An 18,226-nucleotide genomic window follows, 5' to 3' on the forward strand; every position below is an offset into this window, starting at 1 on the left:
ACCACCTGGACCTGCATGTACACAGGCAGGCTAAGGAATGTTGTTTGTGAGACTCGTGCTGTGTGAATAACCTTGGGAGCCTGGTAGTTTGAAATATATTATCTGGCCTTCCAGGTCAGAACTTGTCCTTCTGTTCTGGGCACCAAGGGCTACAAATCTTGTCTCACATCCTCTCCTGCTCCAGGCTGGGCTGGCCCCTGAGAATTGAATCTGGGAGGGGAGGCAGAAAATATAAACATGACAACATGGAAATGCAACTTGCTCTAAACTGCACATAGGCGAACAAATGTTTAATTTCAACCCTGTGATTTGCCTTATAAATATGGCCCTTATGCGGATGGCCATTTGGAAGTCTCACCTGAGGGGAGGACACTCTGCCCAGGCCTCTCAATCAGGACTCCAGCCTGGCCATTTCCATGGGGCTTCCACCGCTGATGAGGTTAGATGTTGTTAAGTACCTGATTTGATGTAATTTTGCCTTATTCTCATTCATTGCCTACTATTACCTTCATCTATGTGTAGATTCCTTTCCTCTTCTGTTTCTATTAGGCTTCTATAATAGTAGTAAAGTTTTCTTTCCTTTTCAAAACCGAAACACGGCTGTTATGAATCTTTTGTTCAGAACAGTTTGGCCACCCAACATCTTTTCTTCCAATTTCTGAAATTCTGATTTTCTTCTGGTAAGCCACTTTTCCTCCATGATCAGACCACTTTTCTGGTAAAGCTCTATCTATACTAAGTCCAGGAGTGACATGTGACATAGGCCCATCCAATTAGAGCATCACATTTCCCTGATTTCTAAGTGATCACTAAGGTTTGCCACATAATTCAAGCCAAGCCAAGCCAAGCAAATAAAAACCAATTAGTGCTAACCCTGGAATTATTTTTTCAAGTTGCCAGGGATTTGCATTTCTTTATCCACCAGATTATAACCTAAGAAGATATAAACCTGGAGCTTGTGGCAACCATCTCCCTATAAACAGAGCCAAAAAGTGGAGCCAGCTCAGATGGAAGCAGAGAAGAGACTGGTGGTAGGGGAAGAAAAACCAGGTACCAAAGATAACATTTGAACTTTTCTGAGAGAACTCAGGAAACCAGATTTACTGCCAGGTTTATCAATTACTTGAGTTCACTCCCTCTTTTTCTTTGCTTGTGAGAGATTGAGAAATTCCCAGTATGCCTTGAGTTTGGTTCAATTACGAAAAGAGCACGGCTTCTGGGACACAAGCAGTACCACCTCGATGCCGTTTTATGGCGAGGAAGTTCAGCCTTGCGAAGGGAAGTATCAAGAGTCAGAAACAGTGGTTTATATACAAACTTGTCTAGCACAGGTTCACATAAAAATAACTGTTTTTATGCTCACATAAAAAACCTATTTTTCCAACTTCCCATATATAAGTTTAGCAGTGGCTACTTTTTGCAGGATCAAAACAGAATAAAAAACCAGAAAAACCGAAGTTCTAACTTGGCTTTCTTGAAATAGGCTCTGACATTACAGCTTAAGCAGGTAATGCTTGAAATTTCAACTTCCTGTTTCTTCTTACTCCCTCCCCACAAAGAAACTGATTTGTGAGATGACATAGCTGTGAGTTTTTGAAGTCTTTCCATGAACAAGAATGTCTCCTATGATAATCTCATACCTGACCTCCTTAAGCAATTTATGAAACATCAGAAAATTTCACAAAGAGCAAAACTTCCAGAGTAACCACTGGTCAGTATTACTCATGGCCAGATGCTGATAAGCTCGGGCAAAGCCACATTTTACAATCAATCTGCCAAACACACTTCTCACCCTACCCCACGGCTTGCCCAACTACTTTCCCTCTGTTGGCAATGCTCTTCCCTTAGATATTTGCATAGCTCACTCCCTCACTTCCTTCACAGCTCTGCTTAACTTCTGCCTTCTTGAAGAGGTCATAGTATATAAAATAAAGCACCACCTATATAAAATATAGAACCACCTATATAAAATACAGGTCATTCTATATAAAATATAAGGCCATCCTATATAAAATACCACTCACATGATTAATTTTTACCCCCTAAACTGCTTTATTTTCCTACATGGCACTTATTACCTGACATGACATTTGTTTGCCTGGTGAACATCAGATATGGGTAAGATTTAGATGCTCATTTTACCAGTTACCTATCACCTTCAGAAAGTCTCAGTTCACATGCACATTCTAGCTCTTCCACAATTCATATGGACTACTTCAAAATCTATACAACTGCTTGGACACCACTTTAATAACTATTGGTCAAGGTCCAGTCAGGAAAACAAAAACCACAATAGGCTTTTCAATAGTGGGAATTTAATATAGAGAATTGGTTCTATAGCTATTGGGTATTGAATGAATAGAAAGAAGAACATGGAAATAGCTCAGAGATTATAACTGCAGGAAGCAGCTACCACCCCTGCAGCTGGAGAAGCAAAGGGAAGCAGTCAAGTTTATTGAAACTAGAAGCTCAGAGATAAGACCCAATGGATATGAGACTCAAATATTGGCTGTGAGGGCAGGGGTATCACTCAGCTGCTGCTGGTCGTTCAGGATCTCAGAAGAGGAGCCCCACTGAGTCTGGGCCCTGGGGAGGGGAAATTGCCTGGACAGGGTTGTCACCTCTGAGTGGGGTGCCATGAAGCTGGTTCTGGAATGCTGGAAGAAGATGGAAACGAGAACCCAAACTGCTGGCAGCAGTGTGAAGGGCTCTGCTGAGGTGCCAGTAACAAGAACAATGAGGAAAAGCAGAAAAAAGCAGGTCCTTTCTCCCTTCCTCCCATCTTTCAATATCCCTCCACCGCTACTTTTGGCACAACATAGGAGAATACCCCTGGAGAGGAGAACTGTAGTTTGCAGAATTCCAGTCCCACAGCCAAAGCAGGACATAGCAGAATAGATTTAAGCAAAGAGATAACAGCTTAAGACCAACACAGATCCTAATGGATTTCTCCAATTTTGTTTTCTTAGGAGAAAAGCCAAATTTCAAATGAAATTTGAAATGGTTGACTCTTCACTATATTATTATATTAGCTCTTTCTTGTAAGCCTTGTAGACTTTGGAGTATCACAGATGAACTTCAGGTGGTCCATGAACACATGAAATAAAAACATTTTGATATACCATGGTATTTTTTTAATAAGTTAGTTCATAACTTTTCTTAAAGTTTCAAAGGAGCCTGAAAGCCCCCTAAAATCTGGCATCACTTCCCATTTTCTCATTCAATACTTAAACTTGCTATGGAAAACACACACAATTCTTAGATTCTTTTAATGCCTTCAGCACACTATTGGTTATGACTCTCTTGGTTACAGAACCAATCTGAATCACCTCAAGAAAAAGTCAGGGAGGACCAAGGAATCTATTCAAAGGACCTCAACCCAGGAAGAAATCACCTAGTTAAAGGAAGGGGCCCCAAATAGCACTGTCTCCTTCATAAATGCCATCTAAAGAAACTCCAGTATATGTGCTCAAAGATATTTTTACATTGCAGAATTATTCACTATAGTGAAAATTTGGAGATAAATTAGATGTTCATAAGAATGGATAAGTTATGATAAATCACTGATTTCTACTCCAGAAACCAATATTGCATTGTATGTTAACTAAATTTTTTTAATGAATAAATTAGATCAACATGCGAATGGATAAGTGGCATATTATTTAATATAGTGGACTACTGTATAACAGTTAAACCAAACCTACATGTGTCTGAATAACTCAAAAGTGTAGCATTGGGTTGGAAGCAAAAACAAGTTGTAGAATAACATGCTTAATATCATATAGTTTGTACCATTTTAAAACATGCAAAATTATGTCGTGCAAATACTTACAGCAAAAGAATAAAAACACACTGGGAATCATACCCCCAAATTTAAATTTGTTTTACCCCTAGTGAAGAGAGAAGAGAAAGAAAATAAAGAGGAGTTCACAGGGAGTTCTAATTATATTGGTCCTAGATGACTTCTTTCAAATAAATCTGAGTTCAATATAGCAAAACCTTAAGATGTGGCCAAGTTAAGTGGTGGATTTGTGGGTGTTTGTTATATCATGCTATATTTTTCTATGTTTTGAAAATGTTTCGTAAATTTAAAAACTAGGAAATGTAAAGGGCACTAAAAACTCCATTAGCAGTGGCCTAGACCACCCCCTGAGCATAATTAACAGAAGCTCAAAGGCAAGAAGAACTCATCATCACAAATCAGAAACCCCATTATAAGGCTCCTTTTCAGAAACAAGACCCTCTCTCCTCAGAGGTGGATATCTGACAAGAGTACAGGGAGAGGGAGAAGGGAGATTTATCAAAGAAAGGAGAATAGAAGAGGGAAAGAAAATAGTATCTCTATGGCATTTTAAAAGATGAAAAAACAACACACAAACACCCAGGTAAGAACTCCCTCAGCAAGAAGAAACAAGATAGTATATGAAGAAAAGGTCTTATTAAGTTTATAGTTCCTACCTGGCTCTGGTTTCTTCCCAATTAGGCTAGATAATTGCAAAAGATTCACCTGGTTCTATTACTCTCTGAGTCTCAGGGCAAGGAAGATTCCTGAGTTTTTCTTATTTCTGAGTGTTTTTATTATCAAGTAGTTCCATTATTAAAGAGAAATTTCTGGGGGCACCTGGGTGGCTTAGTCAGTTGGGCGTCAGACTCTTGGTTTCAGCTCAGGCCCTGATGTCAGGGTCCTGAGATTGAGCCCTTCATTGGGCTCCCTGCTCAGCAGGGAGTCAGCTTGAAGATTCTCTCCCTCTGCCCCTCCCCTCCCCCACACAGCTTGTGTGCGCGTGTGTTTTTTTTTCTCTCTCTCTCAATCAAATAAATAAATCTTTTTAAAAAGAGAGAAATTTCTGGTGTCTTGGGAATTAGAAAAATGGAACTTAAGCTTATTTGTAGTATAATTTATCTCTAATCCCTCTAATTCACCCCTAATGATGGTAAGAATGGGAAAACAGAAAACGGACTTTATTTCCTCATTTTAAACCTGTCCTTAAAAGTGTCCAAGTATTCTATTATAGTAACATCAAGAAATCAAGGTAAAAATTAAATCCACATTTTGACCATTTGTATAAGTCATATGTTCTAACTTCTGTCCATATAGGATTTTGTTACACGCCTAAAATTTGCTTTAAAAATGACACAAAAATTGCAAAATAAGCAACAGTGGCAATAACAATCTCCTCGCCTTCAATGTCAAGGCTCTGAAAACTGTCAACTCCTAGCATATTCATTAACGCCTACCTTTTCTAAAATATGCAAGTCAATGTATCAAGAAAATTAACTTCAAAAAGTTTTTTGAAAACAAATTCTGAAGATTTTGCAGAATACTCAACTTTTTTCATGGACAGTTCTGGATAACCAAGGAACATGATGGCATATGCTATCAAATGAAGTACTAATGAATGAAGACAAATTCAATTAGGGATTGGTGTACTTTCAAGAAAGAACTTGTACAATGCAAAAGCAAAGTTCCAGTGTTGCAAATAAAGGAAAGGCAGGATGCAACATTTCATGTGCAGTAACATGTCCTGTTGAAAAGAAATGAAGCCTGTATGATTTATAAATCAATTGCATTATATTGCCTGATACATTTAGTCTCAATTGCCACAAGCACTCCTAAGAACATCAACAGTGCAAAATGCCTCCAATCCATAAAAGATTGAGACGACCAGCAACTAAGAACACTGTAAGATTTTCCCTTTCATGTTATATTAGCCTCATAATCTGACTGAAAAGTCAAATTGTATCACCATGATTCCAAAGCCTGCTGTTCTATGTTTTTTAAAAATTCATTCCATCTAGCCAAAGAGTGTTTCTAAAGTTCTATATGCCAGTGTACTTGGAACACATTAATTCCATTAGCAGGCTATTTCAGGAAATAGTGAGCATATTTCTTGGAAACAAATACATGTGGCTAAAAAACAGCCTCAAAAAAAAAAAAAGTAGGTGAAAAACTGAAAACAAAGATGATTTTTAAATGTAATTAGAACTCTTTCCCATCACATATCAAAGGTGTCATAACTGCTTCTTGACTGAGAAGTTGGTGTTTTGGATTTGGGTCTTTAAACCAAAAAACCTATCTTGAGATGGCACTCTAAGGAGTCTATCTGCCTCTTAATCATAGGCAACTGCTAAATGAAGTGTATCTCTTTTCTCTGTTACATTACTATTGGCAACCAGATCCTCAGTAAGTGCCCAGAAATGTTTCCATGGTTACAAAAAGAATTCAGCATCGCTCTTGTTTTGGGCCAATTTAGCTTAAAATCTATTGTGGAGAAAAAATATGGCACATTAAGGAACATAAAATCAAGATACAACGTTATGAAAAGAATTCAAGGTTAAATGGGAAAAGCAGGCTTGACAAGGCTTTTTAAAAAATGCGTATAAATCACTGATTAAAATGCCGCCTTTTCCTAGCGTATCTCCAAATACATCTCTTTAATAGACTGCAAAGCAGCCATGTACTGCAGCTGCCGTGATCCATTAGTATAAAAGAAAAAATGAGCACATGATGATAATTTAAGACTGCTACCAAGCAGGTAGAATCCCCCCAAAACAAGTGTTTAATAGTCATACAGCTAAGAATCCAGTCCCTTATCCTGGTTTCATAGGGTGCTCAGGCTAGGTAAATATTTTGAGAAAAGAGGAATAAGAGCTTTTTGTTCATTGGTTATGAGGCATTGGAAGTAAATTAGTGGGCTATATCACATCAGGAAGAAAGACAAAGATGGAAGCTCCCTAGAGGCAACTTAGTAAAGCTCCCCCACCTATAAAGTCATGAGTGAATTAGGCCAAGGGGACTGTCTCATTCTAGATCTCTGCTGCATCCCCATTCCCACTGCCACCAACAGCCAGGACATTAAAAACATTTGTACATCTTCTGGAATATATTAAACAAATGGTATAAGCTTTTCAATAATCTGAAGGAGAGGCCCATGGCTTATACTTGTGTATACTTATCCATTCCCTATAGTGCTTTGTACATGGTAGACAGTCAATAAACATTTGATTAAGTGAGAACAGCCATCATACAAAACCTCTCATTTTAGAGAAATGTTTCTCCCCATATCAATCTATAGATACATGTCTCCCTTTACCATTTTCTGCTCTTATTTTCACTGTGAAATGGAGAGAAGTGGATGAGATTTAGTCATAATGCTGTTAAGGACTAATTTAAAGACTTACACTTCCAGGAAGATAGAATAGCTGTACTTTTCCCTATTCTTCCCCTAAGTATAACCAAAAATCCTATATGAAACAAAGGTAAGCAGACCAAAAGGTACAGAGAAGATGGCAGACTTGCCAGGAACCATGAAATTCAAGGAACAACATGGTGGTGAGTTTCCTGGGTTCTTTCGCCACACATATCCCAGAATGAAGCTGAAGAAACTGGCAACCCAGAAATTCCAACAAGCACAGACAACAAAGGCCCCAAGAAAAGCCTACTCTCTTTATGCAAAGGACCAGGGAAGGGACAGCCTAGCAAAACAGAAAACTCTTAGACAATAAATGTTCTACTCTAGACAAACAGCACAGAAAAAAACTGTCTCTTACCCTCATCCATGCCAGCAAAGTCCAAATGGGGAGCCTAGGCTTCCATCCTCACCAAGATGTAATGAGGCACCCCAAGACCCCCACCAGAGAGTGCCAGAGAAGGTAAAGGAGAGATCCAGGACTTTCATTTTTGATAGCCAATAATGAGCATCCTCCACCACTGCAGTATCAGAATAGGCCACGTGAGGAGCCTGGACCCTGACCTGAAAGTATTGAGGCATTTCCACCCCTCCCAACTTGGGTGGTATCAGAGGAGCTCTAGCGGAGACAGAACTTTCACCATCACCTGACAGTAATAAGGCTACCCTCAACTCAGTATTAGTGGAAATCACATGGGAAGATAGAACTCCCATCCCAACCCAACATTAACGAGGACCACCCCTTCAAGAGTGAAGGAGGCCAAGAGAGAAACCTAGACTTCTGCCTCCATTGTAATAAGCCAATGGACTCTTGCTCTGTCAGAGCCCTGTCAAAGACTCTCTGAGATGCCTTTTTGATGACATTATTTTGTCATGAAAATAATGACAACTATTTCTCTATATATATTCATGTTGTTTTAGACACTATTTCTTCTTATAAGTTACTACAATAGCTCCCTAACATACATTCTTTCTCCCAAATTAGCCTCCAAACTGATGCTAGAGTTATCCTAAAACAAGACTCCACTGGTGTCACTTATGATTATGATATTTTTGAGATTCCAACTACTTACAAAATAAAAGCTAAGTCCTTAATACAGAAAAACAAAGACCTTCCCAACTGCAACCTAAGATCTAGCCTCATTTTCCATCCCTGAAAATGTCAGACTTGTCCACATGTCTGTGTTCATGCCATTTCCTCCAAAAGAAATGCCTTTCTCCCTCCATTCACCATTAAATTCTGACTCATGCTCAGAGTTTGCAGTCCTATATCATCTGCTTTGTGGAATCTTTGGGATCACCTCTGGCAAAATCATCTCAAGAGTTACCATGTAGTTAACTGTTGTAACTTTATACAAACTTTTTTTATAGGACTTATTACATATAACTATCTTTTAGGAATTAAGGAACTCATTACAAAAAAACCAATATCTTCTTTGTACATTTATCTTCCAGCCCAAACACGCTGCCCAATTAATGAGAATGTCCAATTCAATTTTAAAGTACAGTGTTAAGTGTGTAAGATCTAAGTCCCGGCTTCCAGTTAGGATGTAGAACATTGGAAATAATGCTCCCACTCTTTAAACAACAACAACAATACAATTTAGGTATTTTGTAAAATGACACATTCTCTTAAATTCATCAGAGAGCCGAGATCATAATGCAACCAACAAATCCAAAAGCTAAAAAAAAAAGAAAACTTCTTTCAAAGGGATAAAAAATTCAAGCATTTTCTTGCTAAAGGCGGTTGTTGGATTTTTACATAGGACGGTAAGAAGAATTAAGTTAATATTTTCAAGAAATTTCTAAAGGCCAAGTGTGGACCAGCACAAGAGTACAAAACCCAAAGGAGTCACAAATCCAAAGAAAATTGAAGCCCATTTAGAAGCTCTTCTCCACAAAACTCACCTAGTACTCACAAGAAAGACTGAGGGCCCAGCAGGGCAAGAGTGAAGAAAGTTTCTCTCATTGTATAGTCTGGAAGATGCCATAGGAAAGGTAAGAAGTCTCACTAAGATTCCTCTATTATATTCCCATTATGGAACAAAAGCTTTAAGCCACTTGGGGAAGGGCAGCAGATTTTGTCACCCCCCCCAGACTACAGATAAAGACATTAAGTGAGTGAATAAAACAAAACAAAAACTTCCACCTCTGGGGAAGGGGCAAAAGAAGTCTTGGGGTCATACCATTGGGGGAGGGCAGGATTATTGAGAAGACCCTAGCCCTAAGACATAGGGACATAATACCTGCCTAAAACAGGCTGCTCCCTAACAGCACAAAACAGAAACTTAAAACACAACCACACCACATTAGCAAACACCAAGTAATAAATACAGAGCAGGTTCCTTCTGGGAAAGGGACAAAGCCTAAAAAGAGAGACCTTTCTGAGGCACAGACAAAAAGAGGAGACTCAAAGTTGAAGATGGAGAAGATTTTGACAAAACTCTGTAGAAAACAAGCCCCTATCCCAAACACAATGTAATAATAGAAACTTTTGAAGCTTATACAGCACTGAGATTAACCAACAGCAAAGCCCAAACCCAGATCAAATTCTGATTAAATTGACTCAACTTTCTCCCAGCTTTAGAAAAGCTAACCTATTTCCAGACAGAAATACTATTTACATTCCCTACCTATGATGTTTGATTTTGAATCAAAAATTACAAGACAAGCAACAAAAACAGAAAGGAAAAATACACTGTCAACAGACAAAGCAATCAAAAAAGCCAAACTCAGAGATGACTCAGATGTTGGAACTATCAGACAGGAAATTTAAAATAACTATAATTGGGCGCATGGGTGGCTCAGTTGGTTAAATGACTGCCTTCGGCTCACGTCATGATTCTGGAGTCCCGTGGATCGAGTCCCGCATCGGGCTCCCTGCTCGGCGGGGAGTCTGCTTCTCCCTCTGACCCTCCCACCACCTCGTGCTATCTCTCTCTCATCCTCTCTCTCAAATAAATAAATAAAATCTTTAAAAAAAATCCCTAGAATATTTTAAAAGCCATAATAAGAAAAGGGGGAAACATGCATAAACTCATACAGAATTTCAGCAAAGAAGACTGAAATTATTTTTTTAAAGTCAAATCAAAATGCTAGAAATAAAAAATATGGTAACAGAGATGAAGAATGTTTTCAGTGGACTTATCATCAGACCTGATACAAAGAAAATATTAGTAAACTTGAAGAATATATGACATTAGATTGTGCTACCTATACTGAAATATAAAAAGGTAAAAAAGAGTGAAGGAAAAAGAACACTCAAGAGCTGTGGGATGATATCAAATGGTCTAATATTTGTATAACTGAGATGAGCAAAATAGAATGTATTAGAAGCAATATTTGAAGAGATGAAAGCCAAGAATTTTCCAGAAGTAATGAAACTCACTAAATCACAGACATAAAAAGGTCAGAGAACACCAAGAAAAATGAATACCAGAACACACACACACACTCACACACACATGCACACACACACACACACACCTAATACAGCTGCTGGAAACCACAGATAAACACAAAATCTTGAGGGTATCCAGTAGAAAAAAGACACATTACACACAGAGGAACAAAAGAATTATAGCATACTTCTCATAGGAGAACTATGCAAGCCATAAGACAGTGAAATGGCAACCTTAAAGTGCTAGGAAAAAAATAAGTGTCAACTCAGAATTCCATACCTTGCTGAAATAGATTCAAAAATAAATATTTTTCAGACAAACAACTAAGATAATTCAGTAGCAGCATATATGTACAAGCTAAAGAGCTTCAAACAGCATAAATTAGGTAAATATAAAATTCTTTTTTCCTTATTTTAATTATTTAGATTATTAATTATATTATTAATTATAACCATCTAAAGCAAAACAGCATCAATGTATTGAGTACTTATTACATGTATAAAAGTAAAATATATCACAATAAAACAAAGGACATGAAGGAGGAATTGGGGATACACTGTTGTAGCATCACCAAACTATGAGTAAAGCAGTAAAATATTATTTCAAGACAGACTGCCATAAAGGATATATATCATAAATCCTAGGATGACCACTAAACATTTTTAAAAAGAGATATACATTTTTTTAAAAATTTAAAAAAAGAGATATAAATAATGAGCCCAGAGTAGAGGTGAAATGGAATCTTAAAAATATTCAATTCAAAAGAAGACATGAAAAAAATAGGATAAAAGAGACAAAGAATAGATGAAACAGATAAGAAATAATCTAATAAGATGACAGATTTTAGTTCAACAATATCAATAATTACATCAAATATAAAGTTAAGACCAATTAACAGTGAAAATTTGTCAGATTGGATTTTAAAAAAATAAAACCCAATTTTATGCCATGTACAAGAATCCCACTATAAATATAAAGACAAATTTAAAGTTAATGATTAGGGGCACCTTAGTGGCTCAGTCGGGTAAGCATCTGCCTTCAGCTCAGGTCATAATCTTGAGGTCCTGGGATGGAGCCCCATGTCAGACTCCCTGCTCAGAGGAGAGTCTGCTTCCTCCCTCTCCCTTTGCCCCTCCCCCACCACTTGTGCTCTCTCTCTCTGTCAAATAAATAAAATATTTTAAAATTTTTTAAAAATAAAGTTAATAATAGAAAAGACTATATCATGCCAACACTAATCAAAAGAAAGCTGGAGTAGCCATACTAATATCAAAATAGACTTTAGGGATAAAAAAGGTATATAACACAATGAGCAAGAGGTCAATTCATCAAGGAGACACATACTTCTAAAATGTGTATGGAATTAACAATAGGGCTTCAAACTACATGAAGCAAAAACCAATAGAACTGGAAAAGAGAAATAATCAAATCCACAAGAAGAATTAGAGACTGCAATACTTTTCTCTCAGTAATCAACAGAACAAAATCAGTTGGCAAAATTAGTAGATAAAATAAGTACATAAAAAATCTGAAAAAATAGCCTCAAAAAACTTAAAGTAATTTGCAGAACACTGTGCCCAACAACAGCAAAATACAGTCTTTTTCAAGTACACAGGAAATACCCAAGTCAGAACATATTCAGAGTGATAAAACAAAACAATTAATTTAAAAAAACCAAAATTATATAAAATATGTGCTTAGACCATAACTGGATTAAACTAGAAACTGGTTACACAAAGTCATCTAAAATATTCCCAATATTTGGAATGTAACTAACATACTTTTAAATAAACCATGCATCAAAGAGGGAGTCAAAGGGAAACTAGATGTTTTTAATAGAATGACAACATATTAATAATTTCTGGTTGCAGATAAAAGTCAATGGTATTTTTATATACTAGCAAGCAGCAGTTTCAAATTGAAAGTTATAAAAGTACTATTTACAATAGAATCCAAAAAAAAGGAAATACTTAGGTATAAATCTAACAAAATATGTATGAGACCTTTATGCTGGAAACTACAAAATAAAACACATAGACAAAATCCAAGCACTAAATAAAGCAATATACCATGTTCATGAATTGAAAAACAAAAGTTATTAACATGTCATTCTTTTTTTTAATTTTTATTAACATATAACGTATTATTTGTTTCAGGGGTACAGGTCTGTGATTCATCAGTCTTGCACAATTCACAGCACTCACCATAGTACATACCCTCCCCAATGTCCATCACCCAGCCACCCCATCCCTCCCACCCCCCTCCACTCCAGCAACCCTCAGTTTGTTTCCTGAGATTAAGAGTCTCTTATGGGGGCGCCTGGGTGGCTCAGTCGTTAAGCGTCTGCCTTCGGCTCAGGTCATGATCCCAGGGTCCTGGGATCGAGTCCCACATCGGGCTCCCTGCTCGGCAGGAAGCCTGCTTCTCGCTCTCCCACTCCCCCTGCTTGTGTTCCTGCTCTCGCTATCTCTCTCTCTGTCAAATAAATAAATAAAAAATCTTTAAAAAAAAAAGAGTCTCTTATGGTTTGTCTCCCTCTCTGGTTTTGTCGTTTCATTTTTCTCTCCCTTCCCTTATGATCCTCTGTCTTGTTTCCAAATTGATCTATGGATTCAACATAATTCCAATCAAATTCCCAGCATAATTTATTTTATTTTTTTATTGTTATGTTAATGTACATCATTAGTTTTAGATGTAGTGTTCCATGATTCATTGTTTGTGCATAACACCCAGTGCTCCATGCAGAACGTGCCCTCTTTAATACCCATCACCAGGCTAACCCATCCTCCCCCCCCTCCCCTCTGGAACCCTCAGTTTGTTTCTCAGAGTCCATCATCTCTCATGGTTCGTCTACCCCTCCAATTTCCCCTTCATTCCTCCCCTCCTGCTATCTTCTTCTTTTTTTTTTTTCTTAACATATATTACATTATTTGTTTCATAGGTACAGATCTGAGATTCAACAGTCTTGCACAATTCACAGCGCTCACCAGAGCACATACCCTCCCCAGTGTTTATCACCCAGTCAGCCCATCCCTCCCACCCTACCCCCCACTCCAGCAACCCTCAGTTTGTTTCCTGAGATTAAGAATGCCTCACATCAGTGAGGTCATATGATACATGTCTTTCTCTGATTGACTTATTTCGCTCAGCATAATACCCTCCAGTTCCATCCACGTCGTTGCAAATGGCAAGATCTCATTCCTTCCCAGCATAATTTTTTAATCAAAAGCTTATTCCAAAAATTATATGGAAAAGCAAATAAACTAGAATAGTCAAACAATTTTTTTAATAATAAAGTTGGAGGGCTCACACTACCTGATTTCAAGACCTATTATACAGCTATAGGAATCAAGACAGTGTGATACTGGAGAAAGAATACAAATGTAGATTAATGGGAAAATAAAGAGTCTAGCAATAGACACACATATATAGATAATATATTTCTGACAAAGATACCAAAGCACATAATGAAGAAAGGGTAGTCATTTCTACAAATGAGGTAAGAATGATTAAACATCTATATTGAGGGTGGAAGGGAAACACCTCCATCCATACCTTATATCATATAAAAAATCACCTCAAAATGGATCAAAATGGATAGCTCTAAATGTAAAACCCATAACTCTAAAATTTCTAGAATAAAACAAGAAAAAATCTTTGTGACTCCAGGCTACATGAATTATTTCTTAGATATGATAACAAAAGCACAATTCATTTTAAAAAATTGATGAGTCAGGTCTCATGTAATTAAGAAACCCTGTTTTTTGAGGGACACTGTTAAAAGAATAAAAAGTCAAGCCACAAAACTGGAAGAAAATATTTGTAAATCATAGACCAATAGAAAAGACCACAGAAAAGTAACTCATACTCAGAATATAAACATAACTTTCAAATCTCAAAATTAAAAAAGCAATTCAATAAAAGTGGACAAAAGATTTGAAGACTTTACTAAAGAAGCTACACAGATGATAGGTAACTACATGAAGAGATGCTCAGTGCCATTAGTTATTAGGGAAATGCAAATTAAAATCAAAATGATATGTTAAAACCTAGGAAAGGCCTGAGATTTTATCTTACTTGCACAGCAACAAGTTAGCCTGCTACTGTTTTATGGTTGTTGGCAGAAGATGCAAGACTTCTCGTCAGAGACAAAGGACAGTTTATTCCAGCGCAACATACATGAACACCACATTCACGTCAGTCCCCCACTGTCCAAGGACTATAGGGGCGATGCAGAGACAGGCGCAGATAGATGCTGTGCATGCAGTGGGTTTATGTCACAGCCAAGGAACACCAACCTTGCAAAATCTCTATCATTTGCAAGCAAATCTGCCTAAGCTTCACCCTGAAGAGAGACATTATCTTTATTAGACTGAGAAGCAAACAAATCTCTCTACTCTGAAGAGAGACACTATCTCTATCTTCCAAGGTTCTTTGTCATACAAACATCCTTGAAAAGATAGTCCAAAATAAAAGGCTGTTTGTGGCTTTGCTCATAGGACATGCAAAAATGCAAAAGACCAATGGAGAGTTATCTCCCAACATGAGCTATCACTACATACCTATGAGAATGGCTAAAAAAAAGGGTTTTTTTATAATAACATTACTGCAAAGTGCTGGTGAGGATATCAGTGACTAGAAATCTCATGCATTACTTTGGGGAATGCAAAATGGTACTTCAGAAAACAGTAGAATTTTTTTCATAAAATTGAACCTATACCTCCCATATGACCCAACAATCCCACTCCTAGGTATTTACCTAGTTGAAGTGAAAACTTACATTTGCACCAAAGCCTGTTTTGCAAATGTTTGTAGCAGCTTTATTTACATTGCTAAAAACTGGAAACAACCCAAATATTCCTCAACTGATGAATGGATCAACAAACTATGGGGCATTCATGCAATGGAATACTACTCAGCAATTTAAAAAAAAAACAAACAAAAAACAGTGAACTACTGAAACACACAGCAACATGGATGGATCTTAAATGCATTACTGTAAGTGCATTATAAAAGAAGTCAGACTCAAAAGGCTACCATCTGCATATTTCCATTTATAAAGCATTCTGGAAAAGACAAAATGATAGAGAGAAAATATACCAGCAATTGGAGGAGCTGGAAGTAGAGAAGAGAAATGAGTACAAAGGGAATTGGGGGAATTTTTTGAGGTGATGGAACTGTTTATACCTTGATTATGGCAGTGGTTACAAGACTGTGTGTTAAAACTCACAGAACTGTATGCTAACAAGAATGAATTTTGCCATATGTAAATTATACCTTGAAAAGGGGGAGAAAAAAAAGAGAAAGAATATGTATAAACTCTAGAATCAGACTCCCTGAGCTGTGCCTCTTTCTAAATATGGATCTTGCATATATTCTCAAACATTCTAAGCATCAGTCTTCTTAACTGTGAAGTGAGAAGGATAATATCTGCCTCTTAGAGTTGTTAGCTTTCTTTGTTGCTGTTCTATCATTAATTATTATTTGGTGTCCTGTTATATACCTAACATTGTGCTTGATGTTAAGGATACAAAAATTAATATATGGTGTGGCCCCTGCCTTCCAAGAGGCTACAATCTAGTGAATAAACATCCCCGAATAAACAAATGAACACAATTGTTTTACTGCCATTAGATTACAACAACTTAAAAATTTTTAAAAACCCAATGTTAAGCAACTATTAAACCAAATTCATGTTAATAATTTTAAATGTAGTTCAACTTTAGAAAGACTTTTTAAAATAATAATAGAAATTTCAAGTCAAATCTAAGAAATCCTATTGGTTGCCCAGATATTTCTAGAAATATCTCCACAGATAATTTTTAAAGACTTGAAATTGCATTTATTTATAGGCTTATCAGATTCAGAAAGAATATCAGCCTACCCTGTTTTTACCAATTTATTTTAGCATTTCAACATTAAATAAGAGTATCAAAAAAGTACTATAAAAAGAAAATGAAATCATGCTTCTTCATTTTCTAAGGCTTCATGTATCTGGATAAAATGTTTCCCTAAAAAGATAAAGCTAAGAGGAATTACTGAAAATGGATGAAGATGCTGTGAAGTATTCTGGAAAATTCTGCTCCCTCCAAAAAGAAAAGAATTAATGACTTCAACTTTATGTCACATAAAAGATCCAATAATCTTGGTGAGAGATGCATTACAGCCACATGTCACATACACACACCCAACACCTTTCTTGGCCTATCAGCCACCTCTGTCCCCTCAACCAAGTGGAATGTCCTTAGTTCAGGCTTGAGCATTAGAATCCTGAAAAATTCATGCCAAGACATAATACAGCTACTTTTACAGAGTTAATTACATTTCACTATATTCAAGGTATCTGACAGGATAAAGCTCTAAAGACAGTTTGTTTTAAATGTGTCCTTTCCACTCAAGGCTTAAAGAAAATCAAGCTATTCTTATTTCAAAGATTTCCTATCTACTGTCATCTCATATCACGTCTCAGTGAAACACTGTGAAAAGTGTTCTTGGAGTGTTATCAACTAAAAATTTTGCAACAAGTATGGCTTTTTGCACAGGATTTCACACTGAATAATATAGTAACATCTAGAGATTCCTAACCTAGTGAAAAAAAAGAAAACATTTTAAAAGATATTTTAAAAAGCATGACATATGCACAAGGGCTTCTCAAACAGAACCTACAGACGTGTTTTCACCATTTTACTTGCTCTGAACAATTGTTCTGAAATATGGAGGCCACAAATACGGCTCTCCCGAAGTTTTATATATTGAAAATATTCCTGAGTACATCTCTCAATAAGAAGCCAGCATGTGGAAAGGTATAGGAGAGGAAAAAATAAACTTCATATGATAACTAAAGTAAAAAAAATATAATTAGGAGATATGTCCCTTGGAAGAACCCAGAGAAAATGATCACTGGCTACCTTACCTTGCTTTTTTCCATTAACACTTTCTAAAATACCAGAGAGCTGGCTGTGTTGAAGGTCACTCCTTTGCTTTTCAAGGTGGTGTTCTTCCTCAGCAATAGAAGAAAGCACATGTGGTGGCTTTTGGTCATCAAGGGTCTGATTGGGCCACTGGGACATTATGGAACATGAGTCCTTTGCATGTTGGCTAAGTCTGGGGCTCGAACTTTGGGCAGAGTCCTGCAAATCCCTATTACAACAGGAGAAATGATCCACTTCAAGAAACAAGGGATTTGCATCCTCTTGACGCCAATCATTGCCTTGTTCTTCATCTTCAAAGTAAGTTTCCTGAATCTGAATATCATCTAAGTCCTGGTCTAGCTTTTCACTCAATTTAGAGTCTTGTTTGCTTAAGTTAACCAGCGAAGCAGATAGCGTATCTCCTGCTTGCTGGAGAGCTTCATAAACCCGAGATATCCAGGAAGAGAGAGGCTGGAAGAAGTTCTGAGCATCCTGAAATGCCATGGCCAAAACCATAGCCAGCTATCTGATGTCTACAAGTCCACTTGTTCAGCTCCTTCAGTACTCTGGACTTAATGTGAACTACAGAATAAGCATGATGACAAATTAAATTGGAGGTCTCTTAATGGCTGTGAATAGTTCGCTCTCAAAACTTCTCAGCTGAAACAGAGGAAAGAAATACTTACACCTATTACAGTAACAACTCAGTAACAACTCAGATCCA

The 18,226-nt window shown here is 37.1% G+C and overlaps 1 protein-coding gene across 1 annotated transcript in view; it reads right to left on the reverse strand.

Moving 5' to 3' along the window:
• Positions 1-18,018, reverse strand: part of SYT16 (synaptotagmin 16) — a 95,219-nt gene extending 77,201 nt beyond the window's left edge. Inside the window, exon 1 of the mRNA XM_021701500.1 lies at positions 17,505-18,018. Within this exon, the coding sequence (XP_021557175.1) occupies positions 17,505-18,018 (514 nt within the window). The remainder of the gene's footprint in view (positions 1-17,504) is intronic.
• Positions 18,019-18,226: the final 208 nt, after the last annotated feature.

The sequence above is a fragment of the Neomonachus schauinslandi genome, chromosome 9, assembly GCF_002201575.2.
Source record: "Neomonachus schauinslandi chromosome 9, ASM220157v2, whole genome shotgun sequence".
Classification (NCBI taxonomy): Eukaryota; Metazoa; Chordata; class Mammalia; order Carnivora; family Phocidae; genus Neomonachus; species Neomonachus schauinslandi.